This window comes from Mya arenaria, chromosome 3, assembly GCF_026914265.1.
Source record: "Mya arenaria isolate MELC-2E11 chromosome 3, ASM2691426v1".
Classification (NCBI taxonomy): Eukaryota; Metazoa; Mollusca; class Bivalvia; order Myida; family Myidae; genus Mya; species Mya arenaria.
This window is the reverse complement of record NC_069124.1, coordinates 84173430-84186514: the sequence shown is the minus strand read 5'-3', so window position 1 is coordinate 84186514 and position 13085 is coordinate 84173430. Positions and strand designations below refer to the sequence as shown.

Genomic DNA, 13085 nt, shown 5'->3' with positions numbered 1-13085 from the left:
CCGGAGCTTTCCGGGTTAATTTCCGGGGAAATAAACCTGTCCGATTATGATTCTATTTTTAACCTATAGTTTCTTTATCCCCGGCCGCGGCCAAAATGTAAACACTGATATTAACATTTTAGTACGCGTTCATTATGAAACTTTTTTGCATAAACTGCTTTTTAAATTGCATTTTTTAATTCTTCGATATTAAAATAATTATTTTATTTTAATTGCGTAATAACGCAAACACACAGCTTATTGGCACTGAATTAACCGCACAACATATTACCAGCTATTAACTATAAAATAGCTGTTGTTATCGAGAATAATCAACCCGTTTCATCACCTTTATGTTTACGTTAGCAATACACATCTAATCATTCAACAGATCCGCTTGAGGGCGCCTTACAGTATTACGTAATCAAAAGATTCCCGCGCCCGCCATTTCGTTAAAGCATTTCATTGGTTAAAACTTAAAAAGAGATTCAGCGCATGCGCTAAATCGAGCGCGCAACCCCACCGATTCACTTTCGTCCAGGCAGTCGAACCGAAATGTCAGATTTTATAAGAGCTAGGATTGCTATTTAAGAAAAAATAGTTGTTCGAATTAAAATAGTTTTGGTTAGTTAGTTGATGAATTATAGTACATAACATTACATATACATTCAAATCATTAAATAAATGTTTCTATTTTAATTTGTTTTGTCTACTTTATCAAGAACTCGATCAATTTGTCGAGGAATGAGGTTTTAAAACACGCACATACATATTTATATATAAATTGTAAATATTTATACGTCAGACGACGGTTATTGATTTTGCTGTCTTTTTCCGGATGGCATTCCCGCTTCGAGATATTGTGGAAGAGTTTCGGGCCGCGAAGCGGGCAAGGAGGACCCCTCCAGTACAGACAGACCAGACGCCCAAATCAAACACAATCGCAGCAGTCCCCGCATCAGCCTCGACGGTGAATTCCGGTCTTGCCGCGGCTACAGCTGATGCATTTGTGGCGCTGACTACCGGTACTGTGGCTCTTGCAGATGATGGTCCTATAGCGCCCATAGACTTGGCTAATACGGGGAGGGTACCCACACCTCAGGTCACAGGTTACAAACCGCCGCCCTGGAAGGCCTCCAGCCATTGAATGGGCCCATCAGCATTCCGCAGGTATCGGTCGCGAACGGTGAACAAGGTGCAGGCACGGAACATTTCTTTTCTGATCCGTTGCCTTTAACGGTTATTGATAACACAGTGAATCAGATGCCAAGTGTCTTTTTAAATGTTGGGTGCAACATCTCGCATCAGATTAAGAATAAAATTGTGTCTGGTGCATTTGTAGAATTCTCTTCTTTGATTGATTCTAAATCAGGTGTCGAGGAGTCAAATAAATCGTTAATGATAGGCCAGGACGGTCGACTAATTATTGACAACAAGTCCGCACAACAAAAAGTTAACGACATCAGTTCGTGGACAGATGCTTTCTTAGTCTACATGTCCAATTTTTTGGCTGCTCATCCGGGCAGGACTCAGGAATTATTAAAATATGGCTGTGACATCCGGCTAGCTGCCAAAAAGCCCCATAAACACATCAAATTTAGACGCATTTTTACAGCGATATCCCGATGTAAGGTCCATGCAACGTTGTTAAAGAATGGTTTCCGATTTGGTTTTAGTTTAGGATTTGAAGGGTCGCGCGAACCCATCGATGCAAAAAAATTGCGATCGGCTAAACTCCGACCAAGCGTAGTTTTCGATAAATTGGAAAAAGAAATATTGGAGGGCCGAATGGCCGGGCCGTTCTTTAGTCCACCGTTTAAAAATCTTCGAATTTCTCCCATAGGCTTGGTACCGAAGTCTGATGGCGGTTGGCGCCTTATCACTCATTTAAGCTATCCACGGGCTGGCGGTAGTGTTAATGACGGCATAGTTAGTCAATTAAAATCAGTATCGTACACAAAATTTGACGCAGTGGCAGACATGATATTTAAATTGGGAAGATCAACGTTAATGGCCAAGCGTGATATAAAATCTGCATTCCGGCTACTTCCAATATCACCTAAAGACTTCGAATTATTAGGCATTAAATTTGATGGCAAAATTTATGTAAACTTAAATTTACCTTTTGGCGCCAGTTGTGCACCATATTATTTCGAGGCATTTTCGACCTTTATCCATTGGCTGGTAAAAGACATTTTAAAAATTCCATCACTTGATCATTATCTGGACGATTTCATATTTTGCGGGGCACATGGAACTGGCAACTGCCAACATTTACTTTCCACTTTCCATCAAGTATGTGTACAGTTGGGTGTACCAATTAACGATGGAAAAAGCACGGACCCTTCCACTGTAATAGTTTTTCTGGGTTTGGAAATTGATTCTTCACAAATGCTTATTAGAATACCCCAGCACAAAATCGCAGAGTTGAAGTCCCTAATTTTGCTCTATATAACTAGGAAGAAAATAACGTTGCGAGACCTTCAGTCACTCGCTGGTAAATTTTGCTTTTTCGGCCAGGCAATTCGTTCAAGCAGAGCTTTTTTGCGGCGATTTTATGATGAAATGTCCGGTATAAAACATGAATTTCATAAAATAAGGATAACAGAAGGAATGCGCGAGGACTTCTGCATGTGGCTGTTTTTCTTAACAAGTTTCAATGGAGTATGTTACATTCCCGAAAATGCTTGGTTGGAAAACGAACATTTACAACTTTTTACCGACAGCGCGGGTAGAGTCGACCTTGGCGGCGGCTGTTACTTAAACGGCAATTGGGCATTTTTTCCATGGCCTCTTGACTGGAGCAAACATGAAGTCATGAAAGACATAACGTTTTTAGAAATGGTCCCTGTGCTGCTTAGCTTGTACCTTTGGGGTCTCGAACTAAAAAATAAAAAGATAATTTTACGAATCGATAACGAGGCTTTAGTTGCCATAATCAATAAACAATCTGCGATATCCAAACGCGTTATGCACATTCTCAGACATTTTGTGTTAAGATGCATGCGCCATAATATTTTGTTTAAGGCTTCTATATTCGAACAAAACTTAATAATATCGCTGATTCTATTTCACGAAAGCAGTGGGCGCGCCTTCGCCAGCTGGTACCCGACTTGGCAGAAAGGGCACCAATTCCACCACTTTTTTAGAGCATGATTTACGAAATGAGGCTCGACGACTAATTGGCTGTTCTATGTCCGGCAATACATTACAGTCGTATCAAGTCGGTTTAAACCGGTTCTCTAATTTTAGGCTTACGTATCAATTGCCAAATTTGTGGCCTCCATCCGTTGACAATTTGGTATTGTTTTTCTCATCTTTGTCACTTGATGGCTTAACCGCAATACAGCTCGCCTCTATAAATGTGCTATCGGTGCCCAATGCAAGCTTTTTGGGTTCGCGGATACCACCGAAAATTATATAATCACTAAAATTATAACAGGCATGGGAAGGAATACACGCGCACATACAACGCGACTTCCAATAACGGCACAATTATTATGCCTTATTGTTGAAACACTCCCATCCATGTGTATAAATATGTACGAAAGTGCCCTATTTACAGCGGCATACACTTTGGCTTTCTTTGGGTTCTTCCGCGTAGGAGAATTAGCCGTAACACGACAGTCTGTTGTAAATCACACGTTAGCATTTAGTGATGTAAGATATACGAGCGACGGCAATTTATTGCTTACACTTCGCAATTCAAAGACCGCACAACATATTATGAATACTCATGACAACGCTGCTTTTAGCAAGACGCTCATGCAGAACTCAGCTCTACGTAGCTATTTAAGCAGTTTGGTAATGTAAATTAGGTCACTGGACACTCTAGTTCAGCACTCGGGTTGATACGCCCGTGCGCGCATTTCTTTTCAAATGTTAAAAAGTTTATTCAAATTCAGTTTGTACCCGTTCGGTTTAGATACCTGATTGCCCATAAAGTCAATAATGTCTTATAAAAAGTGCATGTCATTTTTGGTCTGGGATAAAAAAAAAATATACACACACTAAAACTATTTTTGACCCTACATTAAGGACTGTAAGATCGAGAAAATGATAAGTATTCCAATAAGATTTATTTTTCTATATTCAATAAACATTTTTAACAACAATGCAATTAAACAATAAAAACAAATATCAACCGTTTGGTAATACAAGCTAATTCTGATGTTAATGAGATTGTTGAAAATGACAAAAGGAACATAAAACCCATAACTGGTATTGTTCAATGCAAACAGTTCCGACAAAGAACATTCTCTCCGCTGATTGTTTCAAAGAACGAACGTACGTAGCAAGAAATCACCCAACTAATCTTTTAGATACATAAGGTCATAACCACTGTCTTCTTTCAATATGGCGCCTTGTGCCGCCAGTAACATACAGACGTCTTCATGGCCCCGAGCTCGGGCAAGGTCAAACGGGGTCCGTCCGTCGTAGGCGCGGGCGTTAATGTCACACGTTTTTATTTGCAGAAGCGCCCTGACCATGGCAACGTCCCCGATGATACACGCGTTATGAAGACATGTTCTTCCGGTTTTACCTTCGCCAACGTTGACCTCTGCGCCCCGAATCACAAGAAGCTGTACGAGAGCCACGTGTCCGCGGTTGGCGGCCAGGTGCGCGCACGTCAGACCATCGTAGTTCCGAACAGAAAGTTCTTGTGGTATCCTCTTGTTTTGAAAATGAACCATAGTTTCTTTGATATTAACGGGCTGTAACAAAGTTTTCGCCATTTCCAGATGCCCATCTCGGCACGCTATGTGTAAAGGGGTATTTCCGTTTACGTCGTGTACTGTCCAACTCGCACCCGCGCATACCAACATACGAGCGGCACCAATGTGTGATGTGATCACTGCTAAGTGAAGAGGGCTTTGAAACAGAAAGTTTTGTTGGGAAATCCACGACAAGTGCGGGGAACTTCGTATAAGGAGTGAAATAAGGTCGGCGTCTTGATCTAAAACAGCGACGTGGAGGCGCGTGTCGCCGTCGTCGTCTTGCGCGTAAATGTCATTAACGCCAACGTTTCCCATCTGATGCCTGATCACCGGCTGACAGGGGCTAGACATCTCAGATATTCCACCCACACACGTGTTCGACAGCGTCAAACCAGCACATATTGTGTGTATAGTTCCTGTTTTTCGGTCAGTCGTATGTTGAGCGGACTGTACACAAAACTCGCGAAAGCATGCGCTTTCCGGCTGGCATTTAACTTTCTGCTCAGATGAATTGGCCATTTCGATTGGAAACACTGAAAAGTATAATGTTGTCATGAATAAAACCGTTCATAGTATAATTCTATGAGAATATTGGTAAAATATATGATACAGTAATAACTGTATTTTGTAGCGACGAAATATGGACTCTAAAATATAATCGGTATACAAAATCATGTAGCTAACATTATTTTATATGACATTTAATAAATTTGTATCAACAGCATGTTTGAAAATTGCACATTAATACGTTAATAAACATTCGATTTTCTTACTTACTTACCTACGTGATTTCAATTGTGGTTTTATACAAACAAAGCAAGCTGGTTTTATATATCGTCAAGACTTTATTCTTGGCCATTGCTCAGTCATTTCACAGTATGTACGTATATATACTATTACCTGTATGAAAAAATGATGACAATCGGAAAAAAAAATCAACAAATAACAGTGTATTTCCTAAAATACCTTGATATTTTTAGACCATTTTCAAAAAGAAAATGGAAAATATCATTTTTCATTTCGTATGAATTGCTGGCTGGGTCATCAGTTATATATTTTATGAACGCAGTATCGCTCTTTGGTCAATATAAATAGATATTGGTCTACATTTGCTTTTGTCCGGTGAGAAGGAATTATATCTTTAATAAGTTTTTCCAATTCATTTATGCCAGTTAATCAGCAGTCAGCCGTTTTTTATTTAAACCAGGTAAAACGATTAAATCATGACATGTATTTTTTTGATGGTTTATTAAAGTCTCATCAATACAACATATATACATCACCTATTAAATATACATTAAAATATGCATTGCCACTCAGTATATGAGTTATAAGAGACTATAGCACACACACACAAAACATAAAACTACAAATTACTTATTTAACATCTAAAATCGATATATACAAAAGTAAGAAACTAGAAACCAATGCTAATCTTGTTTTAAAACTTAGTTAAATCAAACAAAATAAAATACTGAAAACATGAACGCGCATAAGCGTGCATACTTACGAAATGGGTGTAAAAAATCGAATATCACCCCGGTCAGACCGTAGATGAACTGATTAGCACTCATTTCTAGCTTAACGTAAAATTACACAATAATTAAAGTTTAAAAAACAACAACAACATTAATTACAAATAAAACATCCTATAATTAAGAATATCGTTGCAGGTTTTGGCACTAAGTCTTGACAACATGTTATTTGCTAAAATAAAAGACAACTTATCTATATCAGACATACTTCGAAATAATGGATTAAATGTGTTCGCCTTTTCTAACAATGGCATTCGTATATTATTAATTTTATTATACAACTTACAATAGAATAACACATGAATTTCTGATTCAACAGAATTGCAAAATGGGCAAAGACGATCATTTAGGGCAAGGTTTTCATATCGGCCCGTTTCCACTCGAATAGGGGCTACCCTGCATCTAAATTTACTTAACGCTGCCCTATGTTTTGGCGGAATAATCAATTTACAATAATTTTCAACAGAATAGTTAATTGTATACTTGCAATAGTTTCTTAACTTATTTCCACCCCTTCCACGTATACCTTTTGGTCTATTAATAGAATCGTGCCACTCTTTGATATACGCTGACATCATTTTATCATATATTTGGCTAACAACGGTGGATTTTGGTACATGGCCATTCATATTAGTATATATATCCAAGTCAAGGCTTACCATTTTCTCATTTACATAATAAAACCAAGATTTGTATGTATTACATGCCTTGCCGTTTGCCCAAAGAGCTATTCGTTTATTGATACGAGACACAGGTGTATTACACAACCTAGACCAATGTCCGACTATAGATTTCCACTCACGGATAATCGGTGGTACCCAGGCCATTTCGCCTGAAACAGCATCATTAGGCGTATATTTCCCAACGCCGAGAAAGAAACGCATGGCTCTATTATGCACGGCGTTGATGCATGTAGGTAAAGAGTGTTTGTGGGTGCGGTAGTTTACACTAGAAAGGTGTACCATTAAAACGTGCGGTAATGCGGCTGCATCGAATCAAACCATTTAGTTTTGTTAGTACATACTTGCGATCTTTAAACAATACTTTTTCAAATATGAGCGCTGCAACTTTAACATCTTCGTGACGTAACTGCTCGATAGAAATAAAGCCGGGCTTAAATAAACAAAAATACATACATTTTTTTTTAAATCGTGTTTTTCTGCAGACATTATAACAAGTTGATGTATGCTAAATCTTTTAAACGGTATATAAAGATAAAGTCAGTGTTAAAATGAAACTTTATTTATGTTTGTTTTGAATGTTTATGACATTCCCAAAAAGTTGACAATAGTCGTTGTTTCCCAAGCGTCAGTTATGTAGTTCAGTGCCTCTCGCTGCCAAAATAAAACCAAATAAATGAAAACTGTCCGGTTACATGTTATCCATCATGAAAGAAAATCTAGAAAAGTGCGAACTACGATTTTCTGAATTCGTCTCTGATGCAAACACAATTAGAAAATAATTTTGGTTTAAATAAAACTGTTTTGTCTACAATTATATCTACTGTATTGTAACCTTTTTTCTGTATCCTCATTTTTAAGTTATTGATACTGAGAGATAATGCACATTTCGGTTACAAAATGGGAAAAGAGTAAACGAATCTGTGAATTTCAAAGGATTAAATAAGACAGACAATGAAGTGTGGTGCCGCAACAGCGATGGCGATCACAGTGGCTTGATGACAGGAGCTCATGTTACTCCATAAAAGGCTTAAAAGCCATAAATTATTTAAGTTCAACTAGCCAAAATTATATCTAACACTTATACTTGAACATGTACGTTTATTATCTATATAATTTGCATTACCACAAACATAAAATGAGATTTGATAAAATTCAAAAGTTCCCCATACTGTAATGCGTTTCGTCAATCATCAAAGACGCCGCGAATGTTTTTGAAAAAGGACTAAAAGGAAGCAGTGACAGTTCATCAGCATACCAAGTCATCTGTTACCATGCCACTAAATGTTGTAACATGTAACAGGTGGTGCCATGCCACCACCACGATGACAGAGGAACCCGGATACAAGCATTCTTCAGATATTGAACGAAATCGGATTTTCAACTCAAGGTCACCACGACCTCGACATTTGACCACCTGACGTCAAAACAGTTAGGGTGCTGGTGATGTTTGAGGGACCTCCACCAGGGGCGGATCCAGGACTTGGCGATACATTGGGCGTAACCTAAGGTGAGTAAGCTTTTGACTTTCAACCCATCCCTCAGAACCGATTTTTTTGGTTTAAAATGTTGGCAGTGGGGTTTTGTGTGACTTCATCCAGAAAAAAAATCACAACTGGTGCATTTTGGGCGTATCTTATTACATTTTTTCTCCTTTATTGTAATAAAAAAATATGCTTGGACGAATTTAGGGCGCGCGCGCCAGTGCATCAGCCCACACACCATTGATTCGCTAGCGTGTAGCAAGTTCGAGGTCTCTAGGCATAAGCGTGTCTCAATTATAACTAGAAAACTACCGGTATTTTCAGCTACCACGATAGGTTGTTGACAAATTTTGAGGCGTGGGTCGGGTAAAAAAAATAATTGGTTAATCTGTTAATTGTTGTGTAAATTTTCCGGATAGTTCGTTTCACGTATAACAACCACAAACAGTTAAAAAAATGAACGATGATATGACGTCGTATTTAGGTTCAAATTTCGTTTGTAATTTTTTTTGTATGAAAGCAAATGCTCCAACATTCACCTTCAAAGCTCAAGAAAACCTTTAAAATACACGATTACCATTTTTCTAATAAACGGTGAGTGCTTTATTTCCAAAATGGCTGTATTAAAATTTATGCAACTTTTTTTTTAAATTTCAAAATATTTTGGAGCAACATTTTCGAGTTCATAAGTGTTTAATTTTGATCAAAGGGAAATAACTACAATGAATTTTAAAAGTAGTTCTTAAAGTTGATATTTTCACTCCTTAGTTTGCAGTGAAAATAGCCATTTGATACAGTTCCACAGTTCCTACATTATATAATTCATACTCTTATATGTAATGAATTGCCATTGAATTTTGAAGTTCGTACATTTATTAAAAATCAGATTATTTTAAACAAGCAAACCATCCTTCGAAACCTTTTTCTGAGCTTTGATGAATCGGGTCCAAACCGGTTCGTAATCCAAGCTATAAATTGGATTGGTTTGATCAAGAATGTTCAAATGCCCGAAGCTTGTATTTAGAGGCACTTCAAACTTTTAATAATTGCAAATCCGATGAAAACCGACTGATACTTTGTGACCTTAAATCGATTTACAAAGCAATTATAAAAAGAAAGAAAAATGTTGATTATAGAAAAGAATGAATGACATCGAAAATCTGAGAAAATGTAAACCTGGAGATTTTTGGAAGCATTTTAAAACAAAAAGTTCCAACAAATCCAATAAAATTCCTCTCGACGAATTCCAAAAATACTTTTAAAATATAAGTAACAATGATTTTGGTAATCATAACTTGGAAGCGGAGGATTTTAATGAACAATTTGATTTTAATCAACCAAATACAGTTTTCCCAGAACTTGATGAAACTATTTCTGTTGAAGAAATTAAAGTTGCTGTTAAATCATTGAAAAGATGTAAAGCATTTGGCAATGACTTTTTACTAAATGAATACTTTATTGAAACCATTGACATTTTATCATCGCATATTTGTGACCTGTTTACCAATATATTAGGGCGTTTTTGTTGATACCAAACCAGTTTCAGTTTTGGTTTGAAAGGTTTCAGCAGTTACGAAACCGGTTTTGATAGTTTTGCTTCAAATAACAAATGCATGGTTTTGTGTACATTTTCAACAATATGGCGGAGCTACTGTAGCTACTGAGCTACACAATTACTAATGTAACCATTTTCATTTAGCTCATTTGCCCATTGTCAGGCATTGTTATAAAAAAAGATTGAGTTTCAACAAACGAAGTTGATCACTATCCGCCATGTTGTTTCCGAAGTAAACTAGTTTTCGGATGGAACGAACCGATGAAACCGCTTCCGGTAGGGGTTTTGATAGTTTCAAAAACCGGTTTCGGTTTTCGTTAAAAAACGATTGAAACTGGTTTTGGTTTTAGTTGAAACTGTTCCAACAAATACACAGTTCTTGAAACCGATATAAAACCGAAACCAGTTTATAACCAACAAAAACGCCCTTAGATTCGGGGGTTTTCCCAGAGCAATTGTCGGAAGGTATTATTATCCCCCTGCACAAAAAAAGGTTCTGAATCGGATGTTAATAACTACAGGGGAATAACATTAGTTAGTAGCTTATCAAAAATATTCACTTCTGTCATTAATAAACGTATAGATAAATTATGTGACGAACATAACATTATTTCGGATCCTCAATTCGGATTTCGAAAAGGGCGATCTTCAACGGGTGCCATTTTTATACTTTATTCATTGATTCAGAATTATTTGTTTGAGAAAAAAGATTATATGTTATTTTTGTCGATATGATGAAGTGTTTTGATACTATTTATAGAAATGCACTATGGTTAAAGATGTACAAATGTGGAATACAAGGGAAAATACTTAGAATTGTTCGCGACATGTTCCAAAAGGTCAAATCTTGAATAAAATCAATGTCTTCATATTCTGATTTCTTTTCTTACGCTGTTGGCTTACGCAAAGGAGAAATTAAGTCTCCTTTATTATTTTCTTTATTTGTAGATGATCTAGAGTTGTATTTACAGAATGATGTTAACTCTGGTCTGCACTTAGATGATATTATTTTAATATTGTTATTATTTGCTGATGACATGGCCATTGTAGGCAAATCTCCTGAAGATATTCAAATTCAATTTAATAATTTATCAAGTTATTGTAATGCTTGGGGATTAAAGGTAAATACTGATAAAACAAAAATTATGGTTTTTCGAAAAAGAGGCGGGCTTTTGCCTAACGAACGATGGACTTATAATGGTCAGGATATACAAGTGGTTAACGATTTTAATTATTTAGGTGTTGTATTTAACTATACTGGTAATTTTAGTTTGAACCAGGAACATTTGATTGGAAAAGCCCTTAAGGCAATGAATGTTTTATTTCACAAGTGTAATGATTTTGATTTCAAACCCAAGATTATGTGTCAACTTTTTGACGCCTTTGTTGGCTCCATATTAAATTACTCAGCAGAGGTCTGGGGATTTACTAAATCTAAAGAAATAGAGAGAATTCACTTAAAATTTGTAAAAGATTATTGAGAGTTAGAACTAATACTCGCAATGCATGTGTATATGGGGAATTAGGCAAGTACCCTTTGTATTTGCATAGATATATTCATGTATTAAAATATTGGTTCAAGATTGTTACCACTGACAATATTATCATCAAAACAGTATACAACCGAGCTGTGTACTGTTGCACTAAAGGTTGTCGCAATTTGGTTTATAATGTTAAAAAAATGTTAAATGATTTTGGCTTTAGCCACGTCTTTGATAATGTTCTAAATATTGATGTAGCTGTGTTTATTGAAGCTTTCAAGTGTAGATTATACGATACTTTCAAACAAGATTGGTTCAGAACAGTTGAAAATTGTAGCGTATTGGATATGTATAGAACAGTTAAATCATGTTTTACATATGAAACTTACTTAGATATTTTACCAGGAAATTTAATATTTTACTTTAGTCGATTACGTCTATCTGTTCATCCGCTTCGTAATCAAACTGATAGATATGCCAGAAATAACATACCTAGAGCTGAAAGATATTGTCAATGCTGTAATTCTTTGGATATCGAAGATGAATTTCACTTTATATGCATCTGTTCTTATTTTGATGCTCTTAGAAGGAAATATATAAAGAAATACTATATTGTAAAGCCGTCAGTATTTAAATATATCCAGTTAATAAATTCAACTAACAGAACGGAACTCTTAAAACTTTGTATCATTGTTAACGAATCTCTTAAAATAAGATCAAGCTTACTAAATGTCAATACTTAATTTCATTTCTAAACCATGTTCACCTTCTCATTTATTATTTATTGTCTTTTTTCATTTTTTCTTCTACATATTTGTATGTTGTAATGTGTATTTATTATTGTTTATTTTCATGGCCCATACACGTTGACAAATTGTATTATAATATGTATGTGTTGTGACGATGTACTATGTGTAAGTCAATAAACTGTCTGTCTGTCTGTCTGTCTATAAAAAAAAAACCCGTATCATACGCGTTTGGGGACAAGCTAGTGAATACCCATTAAGTGTGTCTAAAGGTTTGTAAGTTAACGGTACAAGACATTCGTTGTTGTTTTTTTGTATCTTTATAATTGTACAAAAAGTTTTTTTTTTATCAAACATAGTATGTAGTTTTATGTTTCGATAATAATGTTGGCTGGAACATTTTGATCACGTGACCCGATGCTACAACAATGAACCATTTTGATCACGTGACCCGATGCTACAACAATGAACCATATTGATCACGTGACCCGATGCTACAACAATGAACCATATTGATCACGTGACCCGATGCTACAACAATGAACCATTTTGATCACGTGACCCGATGCTACAACAATGAACCATATTGATCACGTGACCCGATGCTACAACAATGAACCATATTAAATTCTGACGTCGCGTTCACGCATTGGCATCCCGCGGCATACTTTTCTTTTGACACATTTATGAAAAGTAGAAATGCTTAGGTTACGACTTGCTGATCCATTACTTTTAATGATAAAAAGAAACCGACCAACTATTTAGAAAATGTTTTTAATCAAAAGATAACAGGTGGCGTATAGAGGAAACACGGCAAATAAATACGGAATCGCCTATTGATTTGTTTCCATGGTAACCCAATAACAACCATAAACATTTCACACACCTATAGCCGTTTGTAGCACTC

At 36.4% G+C, this 13085-nt stretch overlaps 1 protein-coding gene across 1 annotated transcript; it reads right to left on the bottom strand.

Annotated features, from left to right (window-relative positions):
• Nucleotides 1-4250: 4250 nt before the first annotated feature.
• Nucleotides 4251-5569, bottom strand: LOC128226670 (NF-kappa-B inhibitor cactus-like). Its single transcript, XM_052936650.1, has 2 exons — nucleotides 5479-5569; nucleotides 4251-5230 (listed from the first exon to the last, which is right to left on the bottom strand). The coding sequence occupies exon 2, from the start codon at nucleotides 5214-5216 to the stop codon at nucleotides 4290-4292; it is 927 nt and encodes a 308-aa protein (XP_052792610.1). The 5' UTR covers nucleotides 5217-5230; nucleotides 5479-5569; the 3' UTR covers nucleotides 4251-4289.
• Between the last annotated feature and the right edge of the window lie 7516 nt (nucleotides 5570-13085).

Excerpts from the sequence above, each read along its gene's own strand:
- LOC128226670 (XM_052936650.1), bottom strand. The coding sequence starts at position 5,216 with ATGGCCAATTCATCTGAGCAGAAAGTTAAATGCCAGCCGGAAAGCGCA.